This window comes from Pleurodeles waltl, chromosome 3_1 (assembly GCF_031143425.1).
Source record: "Pleurodeles waltl isolate 20211129_DDA chromosome 3_1, aPleWal1.hap1.20221129, whole genome shotgun sequence".
In the NCBI taxonomy this organism is placed as follows: Eukaryota; Metazoa; Chordata; class Amphibia; order Caudata; family Salamandridae; genus Pleurodeles; species Pleurodeles waltl.
The window spans coordinates 760511272-760532668 of NC_090440.1; the positions used below are offsets into that span (position 1 = coordinate 760511272).

At 43.5% G+C, this 21397-nt stretch overlaps 1 protein-coding gene across 8 annotated transcripts in view; it reads left to right on the plus strand.

Annotated features, from left to right (window-relative positions):
* PPFIBP2 (PPFIA binding protein 2) overlaps positions 1-21397 on the plus strand; it is a 1142047-nt gene that overhangs the window by 465906 nt on the left and 654744 nt on the right. For all 8 annotated transcript variants that reach the window (XM_069223551.1, XM_069223543.1, XM_069223546.1 and 5 more), the window contains exon 3: positions 11646-11860. In XM_069223551.1, the coding sequence (XP_069079652.1) occupies positions 11646-11860 (215 nt within the window). The remainder of the gene's footprint in view (positions 1-11645; positions 11861-21397) is intronic.

Below are 21397 nucleotides of genomic sequence, written 5' to 3' on the forward strand. Positions count from 1 at the left end.
TTGAGCTCAGGCAGTCACAGGTGGCAATTCCAGTCACAGTTCAGTATTGTACAGTCCATTAAACATAAATGCTGTCCTTAAGTTCTTTAGCTACCTGACTTTCAAATTCACTCAAGTCAGTCACTTGTATAATATGCAGTATGGTTGCTCATGTATACATACGCCTCTGGTACAATAGTGTCCATTCATATGCAATCCAACTGCAAGTTGAATAATAAAAAGAATCACTTACATGCAGATTACGGTCTGACTGCAGAACAAATTCCTACAATCAACTCTTCCAGTGGTGAATGAAGAGGAGTGTTGGTGGATGGACTCCTTCCCCTCGCAGGCCTGCTCGTTGCCAATGTTAAGTTACCACAGTAGGAAGTTGTGGTTTAATAGCTTTATTCCACCAACACACCTTATACTCCTTCATCTAGCAGATGTCTACTGGTCTCTCTTATATTCTCTCCGTTACCATGACACCAGAACATTACTGATCGAACATCATCACACTTGTGATGTTCTAAGTGCAAGCCACAGCAGTGTGTGTAGTCCTTTTTCTATTCAGTCAGTTTAAATGGAGATTCTTTAAAAGGCCATAACACTCCATTCAACACAAAACAGAAAAATCTTTAATTTTGTAAAAATAGCTCAACAGATATAAATGTGTAGTTCAGAACTGATTCGGAAAAATATGCCAGTATAATTAGTCTCATAGGAATATCGTTGGCAAATCTGTCATTCAAAACGCTCAAGCTTGAGCTATGCGTCTAGTTCAGGGTGCCGTGCAGGGTACCACAGACCTTCAGGGACCCCCATTAAACCCAAAACCAATTAACTTTTGTGAGATATGGGAGACTCTCTCCTGCCATCACATTCTGCAGAGGGGCCCAGTCATTTTGCATTACTCCACTGACAAGATCTGTGTCTTTAAAGATTCTAGAAATCATTTTGGACGTAACACCTTTTATTTCTCTGATCTGATTTAGGGGGACTATGATTGATGTCCCCTGTCAAAGTTATGAAAATGTCACCGTAGCAGTTTTTTAATTAGAAAAGTGATTAAATCCAATTACATGTTGTGCTTTGAAGAGGTATCCCACATTCATTTATATATTAGGTAATACATAGACGGGAAGGCAGCAGTTAGAGCAGGGGGGTGTTTGACTTAAGGCCACTGATAGAATTTCAGAGATATTTGAAATAAAAATGCTTGGTAGATTTTTTGTTTCATCGTATGGTTGGTAACCCATGATATGAAGTCTAAAAATGTTGGAATATCCGGTTGTGAATGAATGGCTTGTAAACTACCATGTTTCATGAGAAAAACTGTTAACTGAGGATGATGTTGGGGCACGTTATCTTAGTGCTTAGCTGAGCACCTCTTCGGTATGATTTGGCCTTATAGGTGTTTGACTGCGACTGTGTCAATACAAAGTGAAACAGCAAGATATCCCCACCATATTGTATGTTCTTATAGGCAAGAGTTTTGAACCTGCAAGATGTTCTGTAATTTAGAGTAAGTGTTACTGTGACAGAAATATGGGGGCTATGTGAAATTAAAAGCTGCATAACCGGACTCGTCACCCCCACTAGAGGCGAATATATAGGGTAGTTTAGCGTATTGCAGGTCAATAAGCTTGATATCTTATGCTGTGGCTGCAAGACTGTATGATTGCACTTGGAGGTAAGCTCCTCAAGTTGGTTTGTGTGCACTGGAATAAAAAGTCCTATTTCACTATTTGACCAAGCAACGATGTTAGATTAATTTATCTAATCAGAAAACAAAGTTGCAAACCCAACATCTTAATATTCGAGGAAGCCTGCCTGCATGATATATAGATGGAATCGAATTTAGCAGATGTAACATACTGGCTCCACTTAATATATCACATGGCCCTTGTTACACACATTGAAAACAGAATGCTATTTTATGCTCCTCCCCTTTTGTTTCCAGTCAACTAGTTATAGGGGGCATATTTTCCGTGCTTGTTGAGGAATGTCGGAAGGATGCATTGTGCTCCTCATTTAGCATCTACCTGTTGGATGACCCGTGTAGCTATGAATGGTTTTCGAGTTCTTTGCTGCACGTTGTGTTAAAGAGTGTGGTAGAATTATGGCTGCACACGTGTGCAGTTTAATTTGGGTTGAGATATGTAAATGGCACTAGAGTTTTCGTGTTCTTTGTTGAAGACTGAATACATCCAGTTTGGACCCATGGTCATTGAGGCTTAAAAGGTGGTGCCTTACGATCCAAGGAAGTTTCTGCAGTAATATATTGAGTGTGTGCTACTGGGCAATACATGTGATGGCAATTTAATGAGCGAACCGTTACTTCTGCATAGCTATCATAATAAGTTAAAAATACAGGTATATGATTTAAAGGTTTATTTATACAAGTGCCCAGACAAGACTTAGAAGGTGTTATCTTGTGGTTTTGAGCCACATTTGTATTGCACTCAATTTGACATGATTATAGAGATAGTTGGGCATGGAGACGTTTTTACTCAGTAAGCTGCTGCTTTGGCGATAGCCTTTCACTTACTTGAGTTTGTGGTTTATTTGTAATACCGGACATACATGGCAAAATATCGGATGAAGTAATGTCCCATTTTGTGCATACTGGAAAACCCTTGGTTGTGTCTTTTATGTTATAAATGGGAGTTTCACTCGATAATTTAATTTACTGAATTTTATGTAGTAATTTCCCTTATACTTTGGCTGGTACCGGTGTAAAGTCGGGGGGTATTTTGTATCCTCTCACAACAGGAATTGCCGGGGTTGCTTGTAATTGGCACGATGGAGGTCTGCAAAGAATTATCAGCTGGTTTGTCCAACACAGTTATTGCCAGATTACTTTTTAGTTCTCCCCCTTTGTAGCTCCCCCTCAATCAAAGTCTTCGCTAAATGAACATGTTTGGTGACAGGACAAGGCTCAATAATAGAGTGGTTAGAGTGAAAAGATTTAGATCCTTCAAATTGATTGTAACATTTCAGGGAAGGAGCACAGTTTGTCCAGTATAGGTGAACAATTATAAAGTCATATAGTAATGTGGTTTCTTCTTTGGCCAAATGTACGATCGCATTAAGGGAGACTAATTTCTCGCTAGTGCACACAACATAGTGGGCAAATGATTGGAATGTAAATTAGTATTTTAGATTTATCAGACTGTTGGGAGAGTACAGAAGCAGTTGTGTCTGTTGTCGAACTGTCTTCATTAAAGACTCGTATCAGTGTTGTCCAAAGGAACTGTTTGGCTATATTCGTGTCAAAATTAATTGACAAAGTCTGCCGAAGAGGCCCATAAACTATATTATGACTTTTAAAACTGGTCTGACTACAGTTGCAGAAGACAAAAAGATAATCTGATAATGCTTAATGTAAGAAATGTTCTCACAGGCTTTGTTTTAAACGATTCATCCATATGTTTGGTATTTTTAGAGGCTTTCAGTCTAAATAGCATCTTATTTTTATATCAACGAAAACTAGGAGAACGTATTGTAAAATCAGTCGCAGCAAGGTTTAAAAATAAGGCAGCGGGACACTTTTCAAACAGCATATGTGTGTTCACCTTCTTACATTTAAAGACCTGCCCTTCTTCCCTAGCAAATAATCCAGGGTTGTGTGCTTGCTATAGAAATGATTGCAATGCAGCTTGCGCCAAAGTAAACAGAAAGACCCAGGGCACGACTGGGACACACTCAAGTTCTTTTTGTGTTCTCATTTTAAGGGAGTTGCCTTCTTTTTTTAAAAAAAGACACCAACAAATAGGGTGCAGCATTTACAGCAAAGTTCCACCCCATAGATAAGCAAAAAGTTCTTCAACATCTTCTTATAAGACGCATGTAGACTTTGGGTCACTTGGTTCTTGCTGCATGGCTATTGCGTGCTAAATAGTCTGCCGTGTGAGTAGGATACAAGATGTTGGATAAACGTGACCTCACTAATGAAAAGGAGACTAACTACTAGGACTATAAATGCATGATTGAATAGTGTTTTCTTTCTCACACTTCTATGTATGTGTTTCAGTTGTGCATTCTTCTTTGGGATGCTCATTGTGTAGGTTTACTGTGAGATATAGACGTTTGTCCTGCTTTTCAAACAATGCAACTTCTGTCACTCTTCCTTCCTTTACCCTAGCCTCAGTCTAGCTATGGTTTTAAAGATAATAGAGATGTGTGGTGTTGAATGTATCAGGTTTGGAACAGTTAAGTCAGAAAAGCTTTGTAAACACTCTAATTTACTTATGAACATCAGAATAAGTATAGAAGGATAAACTACCAAACAGCCTTCACTACAGTTGAGGACCATATGGTGATTTTATGTAGGTATTCTTATTCCTTGTTCTGACAGTAATGCACTGGAATTCGTAGTATATCTTTCATATTTCAAATGTTTAATAATGTATTTAGATTGAAGAGCTTGTAGATCATTTGTCCATATGACATTATTCCTGTTAAAAAACGAAATGTCGGGGGAGGAGCCAAGATGGCGACCGGGAAGGACGCTTAAGAAAGCGCTCCGTCTCGGGCTCGCCACTAAAATAATTGCAGGGCGCCCCGGGGACGCCAACATCCTCGCACAGAAGTGAGACCCGCTCCGAGAACCTCTCTCCCCTCGTCGACGGCTACGGAGGCGCTTGTGCGGCCGAGAAAGGAGGTTCCTGAACGACGACGCCGCCTTGGGAACTGCGGCCGCCATCTTGCCTCGTAGCGAGGCCCGGAGCTCCGTCCCTGAGCCCCGAAGGTGAGGTGGGGGTGCAGCGGCGAGGGGATCCCTTGGCGGGAGGGCAGCAGGCCCGCCGCTGGGCCCTGCACTGCTTTGGGCTGCTCCCCTCCCCCCCCCCCCTACCGCCTGATAACTTTCCCCATTGCTGGCATGGGGCGGAGCGGCGGTGAAGTTGCGGACGAGGACTCTTGGTGGTTCCCCCCCCCTAGCCCGCGGACCGGCTACAAGGCGTGCCCCCCTCCCCTTGACCATCTGGAGCGCCGGCGGATCGAGATCGGTGGGGGGGCTTGTTCTCTACGCCCCCTGAACATTACTGGTGGCTCCGGCAACTTTTTTGAACGCTCGGGGCCACGTAGGAAGCGCTCACTGCAGTAAATTATGTACACCATCATTCCCCTGACACGGGGATTAGAACCCTGCATGGAAGCTCAAATGAAGGAGCGCGCACATCGCGAGAATGAGGGGCCCACACCCAGGCCCTGAATTGTCCAGGCCGACTGCAGTAACACTAGGGGTGCGCGGGCCTCGCCATCCCCCCCCCCCCACCCCACCATCCGTCGCCCTCCCGCCGGTGCCGGTGGAGGGGCCTGGAATTCGCATCAAAGAACTTTAGGCGGTCGGCAACCTAAAGAACTAAAAGCGTATTCCGGTGTGGATCCGAGCGGATATACGGCCCTTCATACCTGTCCAACCCGGGGACCGTGGGAGTTCGCGTGGGCGCAGAAGGAACAGGGACTCACAAACTGAGACAAAATGGCCGGAAGATCAAAATCAGCGAGAAGTCAGGACCGGGACACGCATGGACCAGCGCCTGGGGACCAACAACCCATACCCACTTTACAATCACTGGAATCTACACTTTTGGCCCACTTCACACAATTTGAGAAAGTACTCCAAGCAATTATGGAAACTAAAATTTCATTGGAAAATAGAATAGACACGGTATCGCAAGACCTAAATATCCTTAGAGCGGACCACCGCAAACTATCCAACAAAGTGAAGTCAACGGAGGTGGTGCTAAACGAAATGAGCCCCAAAGTAACGGACAACCAAAAACAAATTCTCCGCCTGGATCTAGAAGTAAAAACACTGCTGAGAAGAGCAGAAGAGGCGGAGGGAAGATCACGACGCAACAACATTCGGTTTCTTGGATTTCCGGAAAAATCACTAGATCAAAATTCAGAGATTCTATTGGAACAATGGTTAGCCGAAGTGGTCTTGAATGGAGCCCCATCGAAATTCTTCTCAGTTGAAAGAGTATACAGGACTCCTGGGCGCCCCCCAGTACCGGGCCAGCCCCCAAGACCGCTGATAACCAGGTTCCTGAACGTTAGAGACCGGGATGCGATATTGCAACAATTTCGCAGTAAAGGCCCATTTCAGTATGAGGACTCAACTGTTCACGCCTATCCAGACTTCACTCAGGAAGTGCAAAGACAAAGCAACTCCTTTGCTCAAATAAAACAACGTCTCCGTGAACATGACATAAAGTATGCTCTGCTATTCCCCGCCAAATTAAGAGTATTAACAGATGAACGCACCCACGTGTTCACATCTCCGGAGGACGCTTGGACATGGCTGCATGCCAAGGGTTTTGCCCAACCCAGAGAAGCAACCGGAATCAACGAAAGCTGGTCCACAGCGTCCCCACGGAAACGCTCCAAGAGGCGACCCGGGGGTCAACCCACGGAGAAACAGGCTGCGGAAGGGAGAGCCAGGGTCCTGAAGGAAACTCCCCTTCTGACACAAAACTCTTTCGAGGCCCTCAGAACCCAACAGGAGGAGGGCTCGGAATCGGAGTTAATAAGTTCGGATTCCACACTAATGGGGTCGCTGAAGGGCCCGGAGATCACCCCCCGGTCCGCAGATATACTCTGAACGAGCGCCGCTGACCAGCCACCAGGGCGAGATCCGCCGCCATAGAAGGAGAGCAGGACTGAACATTGTGTGCTTTGCTGGCAGCGGTTGGACATATCGCTTGACATTATGTATTCTTGTTTTGCTGCTCTTAGAGCCAACTCCTGTATTCAACTTGCGCGTAATTGGTGGCGGCGCGCGGCGGGGGAGGGATGGTTCGCTGCGACCTGGGGATGCCCTACAATACTCGCAGACTGTGTCTGCAGAAGGATGCAAGCCCCTATTATGAGCCGCACCTGGATAGTATTATTGCTCCCCCGCAGACATCCACATGGACACAGCCCAGTTCGCACCCCAACGGGGTGCGCAGTTTCTTGTTGGTTCACAGTTGGGGATGGGATCCAGTTGGGGAGGGAGGGAGGGTAATTACTAGTTCGTGCTCCGCGGATCTGCGCATAACACAGGACACATGGCTGGGGGCGGGAAACAGGGTCGACGAGGTGAAGGGGAGGGAGGAAACTGCTCAGATCCTACCAGGGAGCAGAATGTTAGTTGCATCACTACAAAATAAACATGGCCCAACATACAGCCTATAACGCACGCAAATACGACATAGTCACTTGGAATGTCAGGGGCCTCGGGAATCATAGCAAAAGGACCAGGGTGCACGCACGACTCAAACGCCAGGGCATACACATTGCAATCCTACAAGAAACCCACCTGCGGGATCCAGACCTACAAGAACTGCGGAACAAATGGGGAGGACAGATTGTAGGCACATCTTATTCAACCTTCGCGAGGGGGGTCCTCATATGGATAGCAGGGAGTGTCCCATTTCTTCAAACATCATACAGGATAGATCAGGGGGGTAGGTACGTAATAGTGGAGGGTAAATTAGACGGCAAACAACTATCACTTATAGGAATATACGCCCCTAACACTGCGCTACCTGAGTTCCTGAACACGCTTACCCCAGCATTATTGACGAACCCCGCAACATCCGCAATATGGGGGGAGATTTTAATAATACGCCGGACCCGACATTGGATAGGTCTAGCCCCCCCACACACCTAGCGGCTAATAGACACCCCAGGCACCCACTGGCAACATTGGCCAGCAACATGGGCCTCTATGGCTTGTGGCGTATGAAGCATCCACACCACAGAGAATATTCATTTTATTCAGTACCACACAGGGTGCACACCAGGATAGATCTACTATGGGGCACCCAGGACATTTGCACAGTAACTAACAGGATTGAATACTTAGCTAAAACACTATCAGACCACTCGCCACTCAAAATAACTCTAGACTGGGGAAGGAGGCGTCAAGCGATCCCAACCTGGAGACTACAAGTGGAAGCACTGCAGGACCCTGCATTCACAGACGCCCTGAAAACAGCGCTTAAACAGTACTGGGAATTGAACGCTGACACCACAAACTTAAGAGCAATGGAGTGGGACGCACACAAAGTAGTCACTCGTGGGCATTGTATTTCCACTACATGGGGGGTAAGACGCACGCTCCATGCAGAAGTTAGCAAGCTGGAGAAGAAATTAAGAGCACTAGAAAATGCAGTGGCCCGCAGCTCAAACACCATACACGTCATTAAAAGATGCGCGCGCAGAATACGCAGCCGCCGACGCCACACTACGCCTTCATGACTACAAATACCACTTGACCAGATTACAAGCGGAAGGCGACTGATCGGGTAGGCTGCTCGCATGGCTCCTGCGGGAGGAACGGCAATGCCCTCCAATTGGGGCAATAGGGTTGGGCGCAGGCGCACTAGCAACCACACAGGAAGAAATAAATGATGCGTTCAGGGAATACTACACACAACTATACACTACACGCACATCATGCACCCCCCAACAACTCAAGTCTTTTTTGGCGGACTCCTCCCTGCCCCAACTCACACACGCTGACAAGGAGTCACTGGAGGCCCCTATTACACTAGGCGAACTTAACAAGGCTCTAGAACAACTACCTAGAAACAAAGCTCCAGGGACAGACGGCCTGCCATCAGAATATTACTCTACCTTTGCGACACACCTTATGGCACGTCTCCTAAAAGTTATTGAAGAAGCAGAGGTTAACGGAACTCTCCCCCCCACAATGAGAGAGGCAATGATAGTGGTCTTCCCGAAACAGGGACGAGACCCCACCGACATTAGGTCCTACAGACCTCTGTCCCTGCTAAATCTAGATTGCAAACTACTTGGCAAAATACTAGCCAACAGGCTAGCTCCACACATGCACACTTTGGTACACGAAGATCAGAATGGATTCATTCCAAGACGTAACACCTTCCTCAACATTCGCAGGTTACTGAGCGTAATGGGCGACACCCCCCGAGTGCATTTGAGGAAGCAGTGATTTCGCTAGACATCGAAAAAGCATTCGACACACTGGAATGGGACTTCCTGTTTGCCACCATGCAGCGAATGGGCATAGGCCCAACATTTATAAGATGGGTACGCATTCTGTACACTAACCCACAGGCCAGGGTGAAGACAGGGGGTGTCATATCAGAGAGCTTCCTGATTAGCAGGGGAACAAGGCAGGGGTGCCCCCTATCCCCCCTGTTGTTCGCCCTGGCAATGGAAGCACTGGCTGCGCATGTCCGAGCAAAAACGGAAGACTGGGGGGTGGTAAGGAACGGCACCTCCCACGTCATATCATTGTACGCAGACGATGCCTTGATATATATACGCAGCGCAGAGGAGGTGCTGCCACCAGTGATGTCATTGCTGACCGAGTTTGGAGAGATCTCGGGATTGATAGTTAATTGGGGGGAATCCTGCATATTCCCGTTGTTCGGCTGGTCCCCAGCGCGACGTGAGAATACCCCATCAGGCCAATTAAAATGGTGCTTTGACACATTTAAATATTTAGGGGTCAACGTCTACCACAGTGCGGAAGACCTCAGGGATGGCAACCTGGGGAGAGCGGTGACATCTATGAAGAGCTCATTGCGTTTCTGGAATAAACTACCGCTTTCACCACTGGGAAAGGTAGCCATAGCCAACATGCTAGTACTGCCCAGGCTGCTGTATTACTTCGCTGCCCTGCCGATCATAATCCCTAAAAGCTTTTTCAACAGTTTACATTCTGCACTGGTGCAGCTTGTGTGGGGTGATGGCAGAAGGCGGGTCGCACTCAACACACTACTCCACCCGGTGGCGGCGGGTGGGCTGGGAGCCCCTAACTTTGAGCTCTATTCTGCAGCAGCACAGCTGCAGCGGATCTTAAATTGGATCCATAATCCTGGCGCAGCAGAGGCTACCTGGCTGATAACCCAACTCCGGGGAGTCCCTCTGCTTGAGTGGCTCATGAACAAGCAAACCAAAACCACACGCGTAAATTCACTGATGACAGCAGCTCATGCATACTGGAAGAAGTACATTCAAAATGAAGCCAAAAAACTTCCCTACTCACCTCTCCTACCACTAGAACGAATCCCCGGATGGGTGACAACTGGATCTCACTCGTCCGCAACCTGGATAGATGCGGGCATAAGCACAGTGGGAGAATGCTTCGAGGAAGGAAAACTAATGTCCTTCGAAGCCATACAGGCCCTAACAGAGATCAGCTCGGGGCAATTTCTGACATACCACGCTATATGCCACGCCATTAGAAGCACATGGGGGTCTGGGAACGCTGAGCCAAGCACCTCGGCTAACCTGCACCATATGCTGAGCTACGACACTCGTGAAAAAGTAGTATCAAACACGTATAAACTTCTGAATAAGCCCCCGGAGGCTAGCCTGCAAAAAGCTCGGGAGAGTTGGAATGCCGCAGTGCCTGCCCCGATTTCAGAGACAATGGCCGAAAGCCCTGAGTCACACACGCGAGGTCTCAAGGAACCCCAGATTCCGATACACACAGTTTAATTACTTACATCAGACATATTTAGCGCCAGCCAGGATAAAACGCATGTTCCCTGGATTGGACCCAACTTGCCCCAGATGCAAAACCCCAGCAGCACAGTTTTATCATATGGTCTGGGAGTGCCTGCGGGTGCATCGGGAGTGGGCCGTGCTGACCACTGTACTGTCGGAAATGACTGGCCTGGGCCTAGACGCGAATCCAAAATCCTGTCTCCTTGGCCTTAGGACAAGAACAAAAAGAAGCAAACACATGCATAGATTCGTAGACCTGGCTTATGCAATGTACAAAAGACTAATAGTCATGAACTGGAAGGCCTCCAAGGCCCCCGACCAGGAGCCTGGCTCACTCTCACGCTTCGCTGGGCACGAGCTGAATATCAAGTACTAACGAAACTGGCGCGGGGTGGACTGCGACACTCGGGCTGTGAAACCTGGGGTACACTGGTCTCCAAATTAGAAGCAAAGAACGACGAAAAAAACCCTTGAACCGCAGATAGCCGCGACTATACAGATAATCACGGGCTTCGCCCTGGCTGTAAAGCGGCAGTAAATCAGGAGAAGCGCACACTCCTACCAACAGCACCTCGGCACTGATATTAATACACCACACCTCTAAGCGCACACAAGACAAATAGCACACACAGACCATCATGCCCAATTAGTGGATACAGGCTCTACAGAAGCCAAGCCAAGCCACCCCCCCTGTTCCCCTCTCCCCCCACACCCCCCTTCCATAGGGGGCGCCCTCATCTAGAACCCTAACCGGCAATAAAAACCCCGCACGAGAGAAAGCTTTAAATGCGCGTACCGGCATTGCCTGAAAGTCTAGACATAAATGCGCGGATCTAGTGGTGCACGGAAGTTATTAGTTGTTTGTTAAGTTTAATAACAAGTGCCCAGCAAATTACTGTAACTGACAACATCCTTGTATTGCTGTTAACTGAGCGCATTGAAATGTATGACACAATTGAAAAATCAATAAAAATATGTTTAAAAAAAACAACAAAAAAACAAAATGTCTTTAAATGATCCAAAATACCTCTCAGAATAGATTTGTAAAATAAACAGGGTGATGAGCGTTTCAAAAATGTAATTTAATTGATTCAAATCTTATGTAGCACCTAAGGAAAGTTAAAAGCACTTTTTATTTTTTAATAATTGTACTTTGACTCGTCTTTTAGGTACAAGGGCTGCAACAGAGTATACAAATGGAATGTATGACATTGGGTCACCTGTTCCATCAGAATATTTGAGCACTTTATCAATATTACAACTTGTCGAAGAGCTTAAGATTGCATTGGAAACGGTGGAAAACACAGAGGAAAAGGAGGTCTTACGCCACCAAGTGCCCGAAGCCACAGCAGACTGTATAATTGAATGGCTGGAGAATAAACCTGTAAGTTTGCACATGCAATCCATGAAATATACTTGTGCTCAGAACTGCCAATTTCTTTAATTTTCCCTTTGCTTTAGAGTGTTTAGGTTTTTATGAGTAATCATTTAAAGATATACAATTTGATCTTCCTTACCTTATGTGTATTTATTTAGGTTTGTGAAATAGCTTATTAAGAGTTTGGGCACATGGTTGAACACAGCCTTCCTGAGACTGACATAGAAGTATAAGTGAAGCAAGTAAAAAAGTAGGTTATAAAACTAGTAGTCTTTGTGAAGATATTAGTGTGTTTGTAGTACATGTTTGGGGAGATCCTACAGTGGGTGGATACAAATTAGAAAAGGAATTCTAAAAAGTGCTTTGTCAGGTCCCTTTTACATAGCCTGCTGCCCGTATGCTCTTGAGTGTCCTGTTTACATACCTTTATGGCAAGACAGGAGGCTAGCATTATGCATTATCCTTTTATTCACTACTTCCTTGCAGCACTTAAAAGTTCCTAACAGAATCCAACACGAGATGATCAACCAAATAGAATCTTAACAATGCAAATAAGTCCCAAGAACAGCATTCTCTTCCTCTTTTGTTTGCTTCCTCTGTGTGGGCAGATGAGTATTCTTTTGTGGTTTTAAAAGTTAGATTTGTAATAAGTTTGAGTTATTGAATATGTTTAAGAATGTGTGCGTATGTGTTTTGCTAAGATTGTTAACTGAACCCAGTTTTCAAGTATTTTTTTAATTATAGTAGGACTGTTTAAACTCTTGAAGGGTAGGTGTTCGATTTCTTGAATAAATGTACTTTTGGGCCATAATATTTGAAGATTTAGTTAATAGAAAAAGAATAGATTCAGTAAGTAAATTGAGAAATTAGTAGGCTTAAATAATTCAAGAAAGATTTTACAGTTGTGCAAGAGACTCAATATGTGTTTGAACAGCCTCACATGCTGTCTTCACGCGGTTTCTTTCTTCTGCATTCTCGAGTCAGCTCTTTAGCCTGACATCAGCCAAGGAGAGCGAGAAGTCTTTCGGCTTTGAGCCCGCATTGAGGCTGCTTTCCAAAGGAAATAGCCCTTGTTTTGGCAGCACGCTGTGAGACCTGTCTCTTTCTATGGGAATTAGAGATGTGACTCTAGCGTGCAGGGCAATCTGACAGACTGTGCATGTTGCTAGGCAACAGTGTTAAGCAACAGCGCAATCGTTGAGGAACTGTCAGTAGCAGCTGATGCAGTTAAATAGATGGCTACGAAATTGACAGGGTAAGAGGAGAATTGTTTTAAAAAAAATCAAAGTAAAAGAATAAAGGGTGGTATATCTATATATCATAAGGAAAATAGTGATAATTAGGAATAGAATAGCTTTTGAAATTAGGCTAAGATACAGGTAATTCTTATAAGATACATACAAAATATATATAGTCAAGAGATAGGGAAACCAGTGCAGGAACTCTGAGGAAAATTTTAAAAGATAATAAAAAAAAGGTAGAATGGTATAGGGAGAGGAATATTGGACTATATTGGGTGAAGATGAGCCCATGAACAGAAGTCCTGGAGGGAAATGTCTCAGAAAAACAAAACACACGAAGGACGACAATGTGGGGAATGAGCGTTCAGCTACGCAGCACAAAGGAAAGGCAGGATATCCCTGTGAAGAAAATGGGCTTTAAGCCTGACTGGAATGATCAAGAATTAAAAGGAGACATTGATGAGTACATCCTAGATTTGGGATACAGTGAACGGCTAGATGACTTTACTAGTTCAGAAGGAACAACAAAACTGTTGAAGAAAGAAATGAAGGATCCATTGGGTAAAAGTTTATTTGATCCATCGGATGTTAAACATCCAAGCAGTACAGAATGGTGGCCTATGAGCCATGTAGCAGATTATAGGAAGCAAAGAATTAGGAAGCCCTTGGAAAGGGCAGACAAAAATGAGGGCTGAATGCTCACACCCTGTGGTTGAGGATAATGAGGCTGTTATTCCAGATTTACATCTGGATTTAAATACATATTTATTTAAACTTGGCCATGATCCAAGATAGGGTCTTGAGAGATCCTTACAACAGTGTGAGGATAAATTGCTGGCTATTCTGGGTCGTTTGGCCAGAATTTTTGACATTGTGGAGGAGTCCTTTATTAAGGGCACAGATTTGGATATTACTTAGCTAAGAGGATGGAGTCAGAGAGCCATTGCTTCTTAGGTATTTTGAATGCAAGTTTAATAGAAGAAAGGCGCAGAGCTGTTCGATTGAGGATTAGCCCTAAATTAGGAGATTTAGCAAAAATAGAGTGTTGTGAAGAAATGAAGAGACTTCTCTTTGGGTAAGGTATGATCAAAACACTAGGTAAATATGTCCATACTTTTATGGTGCGAGATAAAGCACATCATTCTATGCGCAAAGTTTTCAGGGCAGTAGTTTATATGGTAAGGCCGGAAGAAGGGGCCGATCTTTCGGCCGTGCATATTACACAGGCTCATATAGACAAGGAAGAGCGGCCCATAGAGAAGGTTTCAACTGTGGGAACTTGTGTCCACAAAAAGGAAGAGGGGGAAGAGGCAGATCTGCATGTGGAAGATTACAAGGATCTAATCCCAGTTTTCAATCTGGACAAGGTGAGAATGAGGATTGGTTTGGGTTTTACCCACATAAAAATTGAGGGAGATTGAGATTGTTTGTAAAAGAATGGGAGAAGATAAGAGATTCATGGATTTTGGAGACAGTGCAAGGTTATGTAATAGAATGTCAGAATCAACCTCATCAGGTGAGAGAACCAAAATAAATTTATTTTCACAAAGAAGTCAGAGAGAGTGTAAAAAATGAGATGCTACAGAAGGGAGCCAAAATAAAAGTAGAAGAACACAAAGGGTTTGTAAGTTTGCTCTTTTTGTAGAGAAAAAGGACAAGGGATGGCAGCCAGTGATAAATTTGAGGTTATTAAATTATTATGTGGTGTACAGACATTTCAAAATGGAGTGAATACATCTGTTGAGGGATATGGATATTCTTCAAGAACAGGATTGGTTAGCGAAAATAGATTTAAAAGATGTGTATTTTGCTATTCCAGTAGCACAGGTAAGTCAACAGTATTTGCAATTCAGATGGAAAGGACAGCTGTTCCAATTCAAAGATCTGCCTTTTGGGCTGTCGTCAGCGCCATGGTGTTTTTCAAAAGTGATGAGACCAGTGATTGGCTATCTTAGATAGAGAGAGAGAGGAATAAGACTGATTATGTACTTAGGCAGTATATTGATAATTAATCAGGATGTGTTACAGCTGACCGTACATATTCAGATAACATTAGAAACTTTGCAAGAGTTAGGTTTTGTGATCAATTAGGAGAAATCTATTCTTCACCCTTCACAGAGGGTAGAATTGTTAGGCTTCATGGTGGACACAGTGAAAACGCAATTACCAGAGAGAAAAATATCTTTAATCAAGAGAGAGATAAGGAGTGTAATGAAGAAGGGGAATGTAACATTGAGAGAATTAGCAAGGATGATTGGTCTGCTTTCTTCTTCAATTCAGGCTGTTTTTCCATGGCCACTGAATTACAGGGCTCTACAACGTCTCGAAGGATTAGATTTGGAAAAAGGTTTGTGGTATGAAGATAAGATCAAAATCTAAGAGGATGCACTAGAAGAATTGAAATGGTGGTTCGAACATCTTCAAGCCTGGAATGGCCATGCCCTATTTGGTTTGACCCCAGATTATGTGTTAGAGACAGATGTGAGCAACTCAGGTTGGGGAGCAGTGTTGAACTCTCAGTTGACAGGAGGAAAGTGGAGCCTAGAAGAAAGGCAGAATCATATCAATTGTTTGGAGTTAAGAGCAGGAGAATAAGCAATTCGCAGTTTCAGGAGGCAGTTACAGGAATGTTCACTTTTGTTGAGGATGGACAATATTTTGGCTGTAACCTACATAAACAAATTAGGGGGCAGCAGGTCAAAGAGACTATTGCAGTTAGCAAAATAATTTTGGAATTTTTGCTTAGAACAAAAAATAGAGATAACAGCACAGTATTTGCCAGGAAATGTGAATATTTGAGCAGATTAGAATTCCCGTTATGTGCAGGATCACAGGGATTGGAAACTGATTCAAAGGTTATTTCAGGACATTTTTAATTAAACTGGGCCAGTTAGAACTAGACTTGTTTGCTTCACATTTGACAGATCAGTTGGAGAATTATGTATGTTGACGTCCAGATCCGGGAGACATGGCAGTGAATACATTCAGTCTAGATTGGAGGAATATGAGAGGTTATGCCTTTCCTCCTTTTGATTCAAAGAGTTGTATTGCATGTGAGGAGGCAGGAATGTCAGTTAGTACTATTGACACCATTTTGGACAATGCAGGCATGGTATCCTTTAGTGATGGAGTTAGCAGTAGAAGATCCTTTGATGATTCAAGCAGGCAAGGACCTTTTAAAAGATATGTGAAGTAAGGCAGCATCCATTGGTCGAGTCAGGTGTGCCCAGCCTTCTGTTATGGAAATTGCAGGATATCTCAGTGTTTCAAGGAGTTATCAGAAGAGGCTGCAGACTTACTACATGAATCTTGGGCTCCAGGAACAAGGAAAAGATACAGAGGTGCATGGAAGGTATTGGCACATGGGTGCATGAAAATAGACTTGGATTCCATGGAAGCAGGTTATATTATGGTAGCAGAATTGTACAAGAAGGTTTTGAGTTACAGAACTATAAATTGATACAGATCGGCAATTGCTGATGGACAGACATTGTATGGTAGATTTGTTTTTTCAGTGGGACAGAGTACATTGATATGTTGACTGATGTAAGGGATATGGATTAAGAAACCCCCTCTGTAAGGTATAATAAAACTCTTTGGGATGTCAGTTTGATATTTACAATGTTTGAGAAATGGCCGGAGAACAGATATTTAACATTGAAGCGTTTGTCGTGGAAGCTTGCAACTTTATTATGCATGATTTCCTTTAAAAGGTTTTCAGATGTCAAGGCTTTGGAAGTGACTGATAGATTTTATCAAACACATGGGGTTTTGTTTGAAATGCAGCAAAGAACAAAACTGTGACAGATTCTGTTTTTTATCTAAGTTTGATGATCATCCCTAGCCGTGTATAAAAAGAGTATGAAGAGAGAGAATGTGTGAACACAGGAGTACAGTTACAGATAGTTATTGATTTTGTATATAAAACCTTATGCAGCTGTCTTCAGCTACAATTGCATGGTGGGTAAGAAGTACAATGAGTGAAGCAGGTGTGAAAATGGATTTGTTCAAAGCTCATTCAGTTAGAGGTGCAATGGCAACAAAACCTATTAATAAAGGAGGAATACTGGAAGAGATTTTGAAAGTAGCTGTTTGGTCTGGTGATGATGTGTTTAAGAAATTTTATTTTAAACCAGTTGAACATGTGGTTGTTTTAGCACTTTAGACTTTAAACATGCATTATGCTAGCCTCTTCTCTTGCCATAAAATGTTGATTCTCATAGGTTTACTGTATAGACAATTGTGATTTCATTAAAGTCAAGGAGGCTAGCGTAATCCGTCCCACCCACCCTTGTGAGAGGAAGGTTAAATACAGTATGATAAAAATTTAAATAAATTGAGTACAGATTAATGAGGTTCAAAGTATTTCGTGATGGAAGGATGAAAGCTGAACAAATGAGGAAGAGAATGCTGTTCTTGGGACTTATATGCACTGTTAAGATTCTATTTGATTCATGACCTCATGTTTAATTCTTTTAGGAACTTTTAAGTGTTGCATAAAGTAGTGAATAAAAGGCTAATGCATGATGCTAGCCTCCTTGTCTTTAATAAAGTCACGATTCTCTATACAGTAAACCCATGAGAATCGGCATACTTGTGCTGCCTTTGTTATTCCAGCATCCATTGCCCACCCCCTTATTATCCAACTCCATAACAATTTAAGAACCTTCTAATAGTCTACCTTAGCTTTCACTCTGCCTATCACACACTCATTATGACTACAAGCCATTGACAACCACCATCCAACTACATGTTTACCTATTCATAGTGAGATTCAGTAAAATATACCATTGTGATGTCTTGAAATCTTTGAAAACCTAATTTCACCTATATCGCATTCTGGTGATGTTTACCATTGGCTAAAATCACAAGCAGCACACCCTGAACAAATCTATTAACATCATAAGGAACCACAATTTAAAAACTCTTTCGAAAATCATCCAACTCTAATGTTTAAGGACTCAATACTACTGAAATTCGAAGTGCTTCTATATGCGGGGGTCGGGGAAAACATGGAAGTACCGATAATGTACTCTTGGAATATTAACATCCCCATTTCCTGGTATAAGCAGACAATCACAACTACCTAACAGACTTTAACAGTACAATAACATATGCAAGTAAAGCATAACTGTTGTTTTTTTATTGAATTTCACTGTTGACAGTGTCCAGAGATCTAGTTGCTCTCCAAGGAGCATATATCAGTCTGTCTGTCTGTCTCACTCTCTCTCTCTCTCTCTCTCTATATATATATATATATATATATATATATATATATATATATATATATATATATATATATATATATAAAATCTCATTTTTTTAAATGTACAAAACTATAGAAATTCACCTGTTATAGTTAGTTATTTCAAGTATCTATAACTCGTGCCTCTGCCATGCACAGTTTTTTAAAGAATAGTTTTACAGCAAATTTTGCAGTGATAATATCAATGAAGGCAAAAAAGATGTCTCAAGTGCTGTAATATCTGGTGTAATTAGCAGTGCATGATGAGGGCACAAGTTAAAGTTACCTTAGGGCACGAGTTATAGTTACTTGAAAATAATGTAACTCTAACAGGTGAATTCCTATGTTTTGGTACTTTTAAAATGTGAGCCTAACTGTAACGTCCCTGTAACCTTTGTTTTTTTAAGTGAATTTCTATGTTTTTTTAAGTCTGTTTCCTAACTATAAGGTCCTTGTAACCTTTGCTTTTTCAGTGAATTTTTATGTTTTTTTAACGTAAAGTAATTTTCATTACTTTATGTTAATCTAAACACCGCCGCAATAGCCTTTGGCTGTGCAGAGCATGGTTAGCTGCAGGGCCTGGCCGCGGCCAGCCCCCTATAACCAGCCAACCCTGTGCAACACATGGCCTTGGGCCGTGCACATCTGAAGTTGGCCTCAGGGCCTGGTCTGCAGTCAATCCCCCTATAGTCACCCAACGCCACAACACGCATAGCCTTTGGCCGTTCACGTCAGGGTTTGGCTGCAGGGCCTGGCCTGCAGCCTACCCCACAGCACTCATGCAGTGCTTCTTTGTTTGGTGGTGATGTGATTATATTCCTGTGCATCAAAAACACGTCTCTGAAATTGGCAGGAAAAGCGCTTGAAGGGGTCATTTTTGTAAGATCACCATCTTGCAGGGAAAATGGCAGGGGTGGAGGGAGACGTTGCATATCATTAATGTATATGGAGTAGGGCCAAACGGTGAGTCTTCTAGGCAAGTTAACATACTTGTAGTTTTTAAAGCTTTACAACACAATCTCTGGTCCCAGCAGCAGATGACAAGAAAGGACCCATACATCACAGACACTACATGAGATATTGCGCTCGAAACCAGCAAGAATGCAAACACCTCTGTTGGACCTGACCCTTTTTGCAGGGTCATCCCCAAGCGTTTTGCAATTTTTTCTGATCTGTTTTTGCTGGTGTAAGGGCTCTGGGCACTTTACCACTGCCCACCAGTGCTAAAGTGCAAGTGCTCTCTGTCTAAATTGGATTGGTGATTGTTTTATCCATGATTGGCATATTTGGTTTACTGGTAAGTCTCTAGTAAAGTGTACTGTGTACCAGGGCCTGTTGTGAGGTCTCAGGGACATCAAATACGTCATCTGCCAGTGACTGGGCTCTTCTGCTGTGTCCTGACTTGTTAAGTGGTGCCAAATCCAATCCCTGGACCCTTAGAAGTAGAAGCCCACGGTCCCAGGTTAAAATATGTATGCCCCTGGGACCTGGCCCACCCGGGGGCAAAATGAAAAGCAACGCAGGAGACCACATTTGCTTTTTTTTCTTCTTTTTGGTTTTTAAATTCATGTTGAAATTTGCAAACTTTTGTGTAATCCACTCCATCGGTTTAGGGCTGAAGTTGTGTTCAAAATTCATATGGGAATTAAAATGGTAAACACATTTTTTTCCTCCTTTTTTTCAGGTTCTAGTGTACAGTTTCATGGGGAGGGTGCCTATTCTAAATCTAATATATAAAGATATTTTAAAAGCTGGATAGAGCATATCCAGGTATGGCTCAAAAGTTGGAATGGTTTTAAGGATCTGAAGCTGGGCTACATTTAGCCCTTCTGATCATTGAGGATATAAAGCCAAAATTTCTCATTTACTATCTGGATGCTTTCCACAGTCACCCTTTCTGGATTGTGCCAAAATTCTGGGAAGCTGATGGCTACGAAGGTGGTTGCCACATGATTATACCTGAATAATTTTACTAGCTTAGCTTGCAACCAGACTTCGTGCATGGTAGCCATGTAAATTGTCAACTTGGGTTTTGTCTATATTCTTACTTAGTACTGGAGTGGAAGTCATGCTACATTCTGCTCAACTGACATAAAGCTCAGCTCATGCTTCAAAGCAGCCATTAGGGTCCCAAGACTAAGGACATAAAAACGGTTCTCTGCCCTTGCCAGACCATTGGCTTTTTGTAGCCCCACAGCTCTGGTCCATAAAGCCCTGCTACAAGGGTTTGTGCTCGGTATGCCGCAAGGGCAGGGCCAATCAGTCTGCGGCATTGACTTTGGCAAAACTGTGGACTAGACCGTCATTTTTGCCCAGCATGGGCTGTGGTGGTTCCTTATAATGAACTAGATGGCACATCAGCCTGGTTTGTTTACACCAGGAAATGAGGATATCTGTATAATATAAGCACTTTACAGGTAATTTAACATTTTCTTCGACCTCTACAACTAGATGCATTTGCACTTTAGCGCATTGTGTCTGTAAGCATTAGGTCTTGGTTGATTTTTATAAAGTATTTTAATTGTGGTGTCTTTATAATTAACTAGATAGCGCTACAGCCTTGGTTGCCTCCAACACTCGTATAATAAATAGTAGCACTTTCTTGGACAGCTGTACCGCCATGCATTAGCACTTTATTACTTGACTGTCTTTATATGGGGTGGGGTGGGGTGTGTGGGATGTAGTGGAGTGATGGGAGTGAGGCTGAGGGTATGTGATGGCATGCAGGTCGGGTGGTGGTAATGGTAGAGAGTTGACTTACCAGAGCCCAGACGGGGGGGTCCACCGCCAGTCCTCTGGATAGCGAGCTGGTCTCTTGCTGCTAATGAACATACCTTCCCCGTAGGTCATTCCACCTCCTCCTGAAGTCATCCCTAGTTCTGGGGTGCTGTCCCTCGGCGTTGACCCTGTCCACGATTCTCCGCCATAGCTCCATCTTCCTGGCTATTGATATTTGCTGCACCTGTGCTCCAAATAGCTGTGGCTCTACCCTGACAATTTCCTCCACCATAACTCTTAGCTTCTCCTCTGTGAAACGGGGGTGTCTTTGTGGTGCCA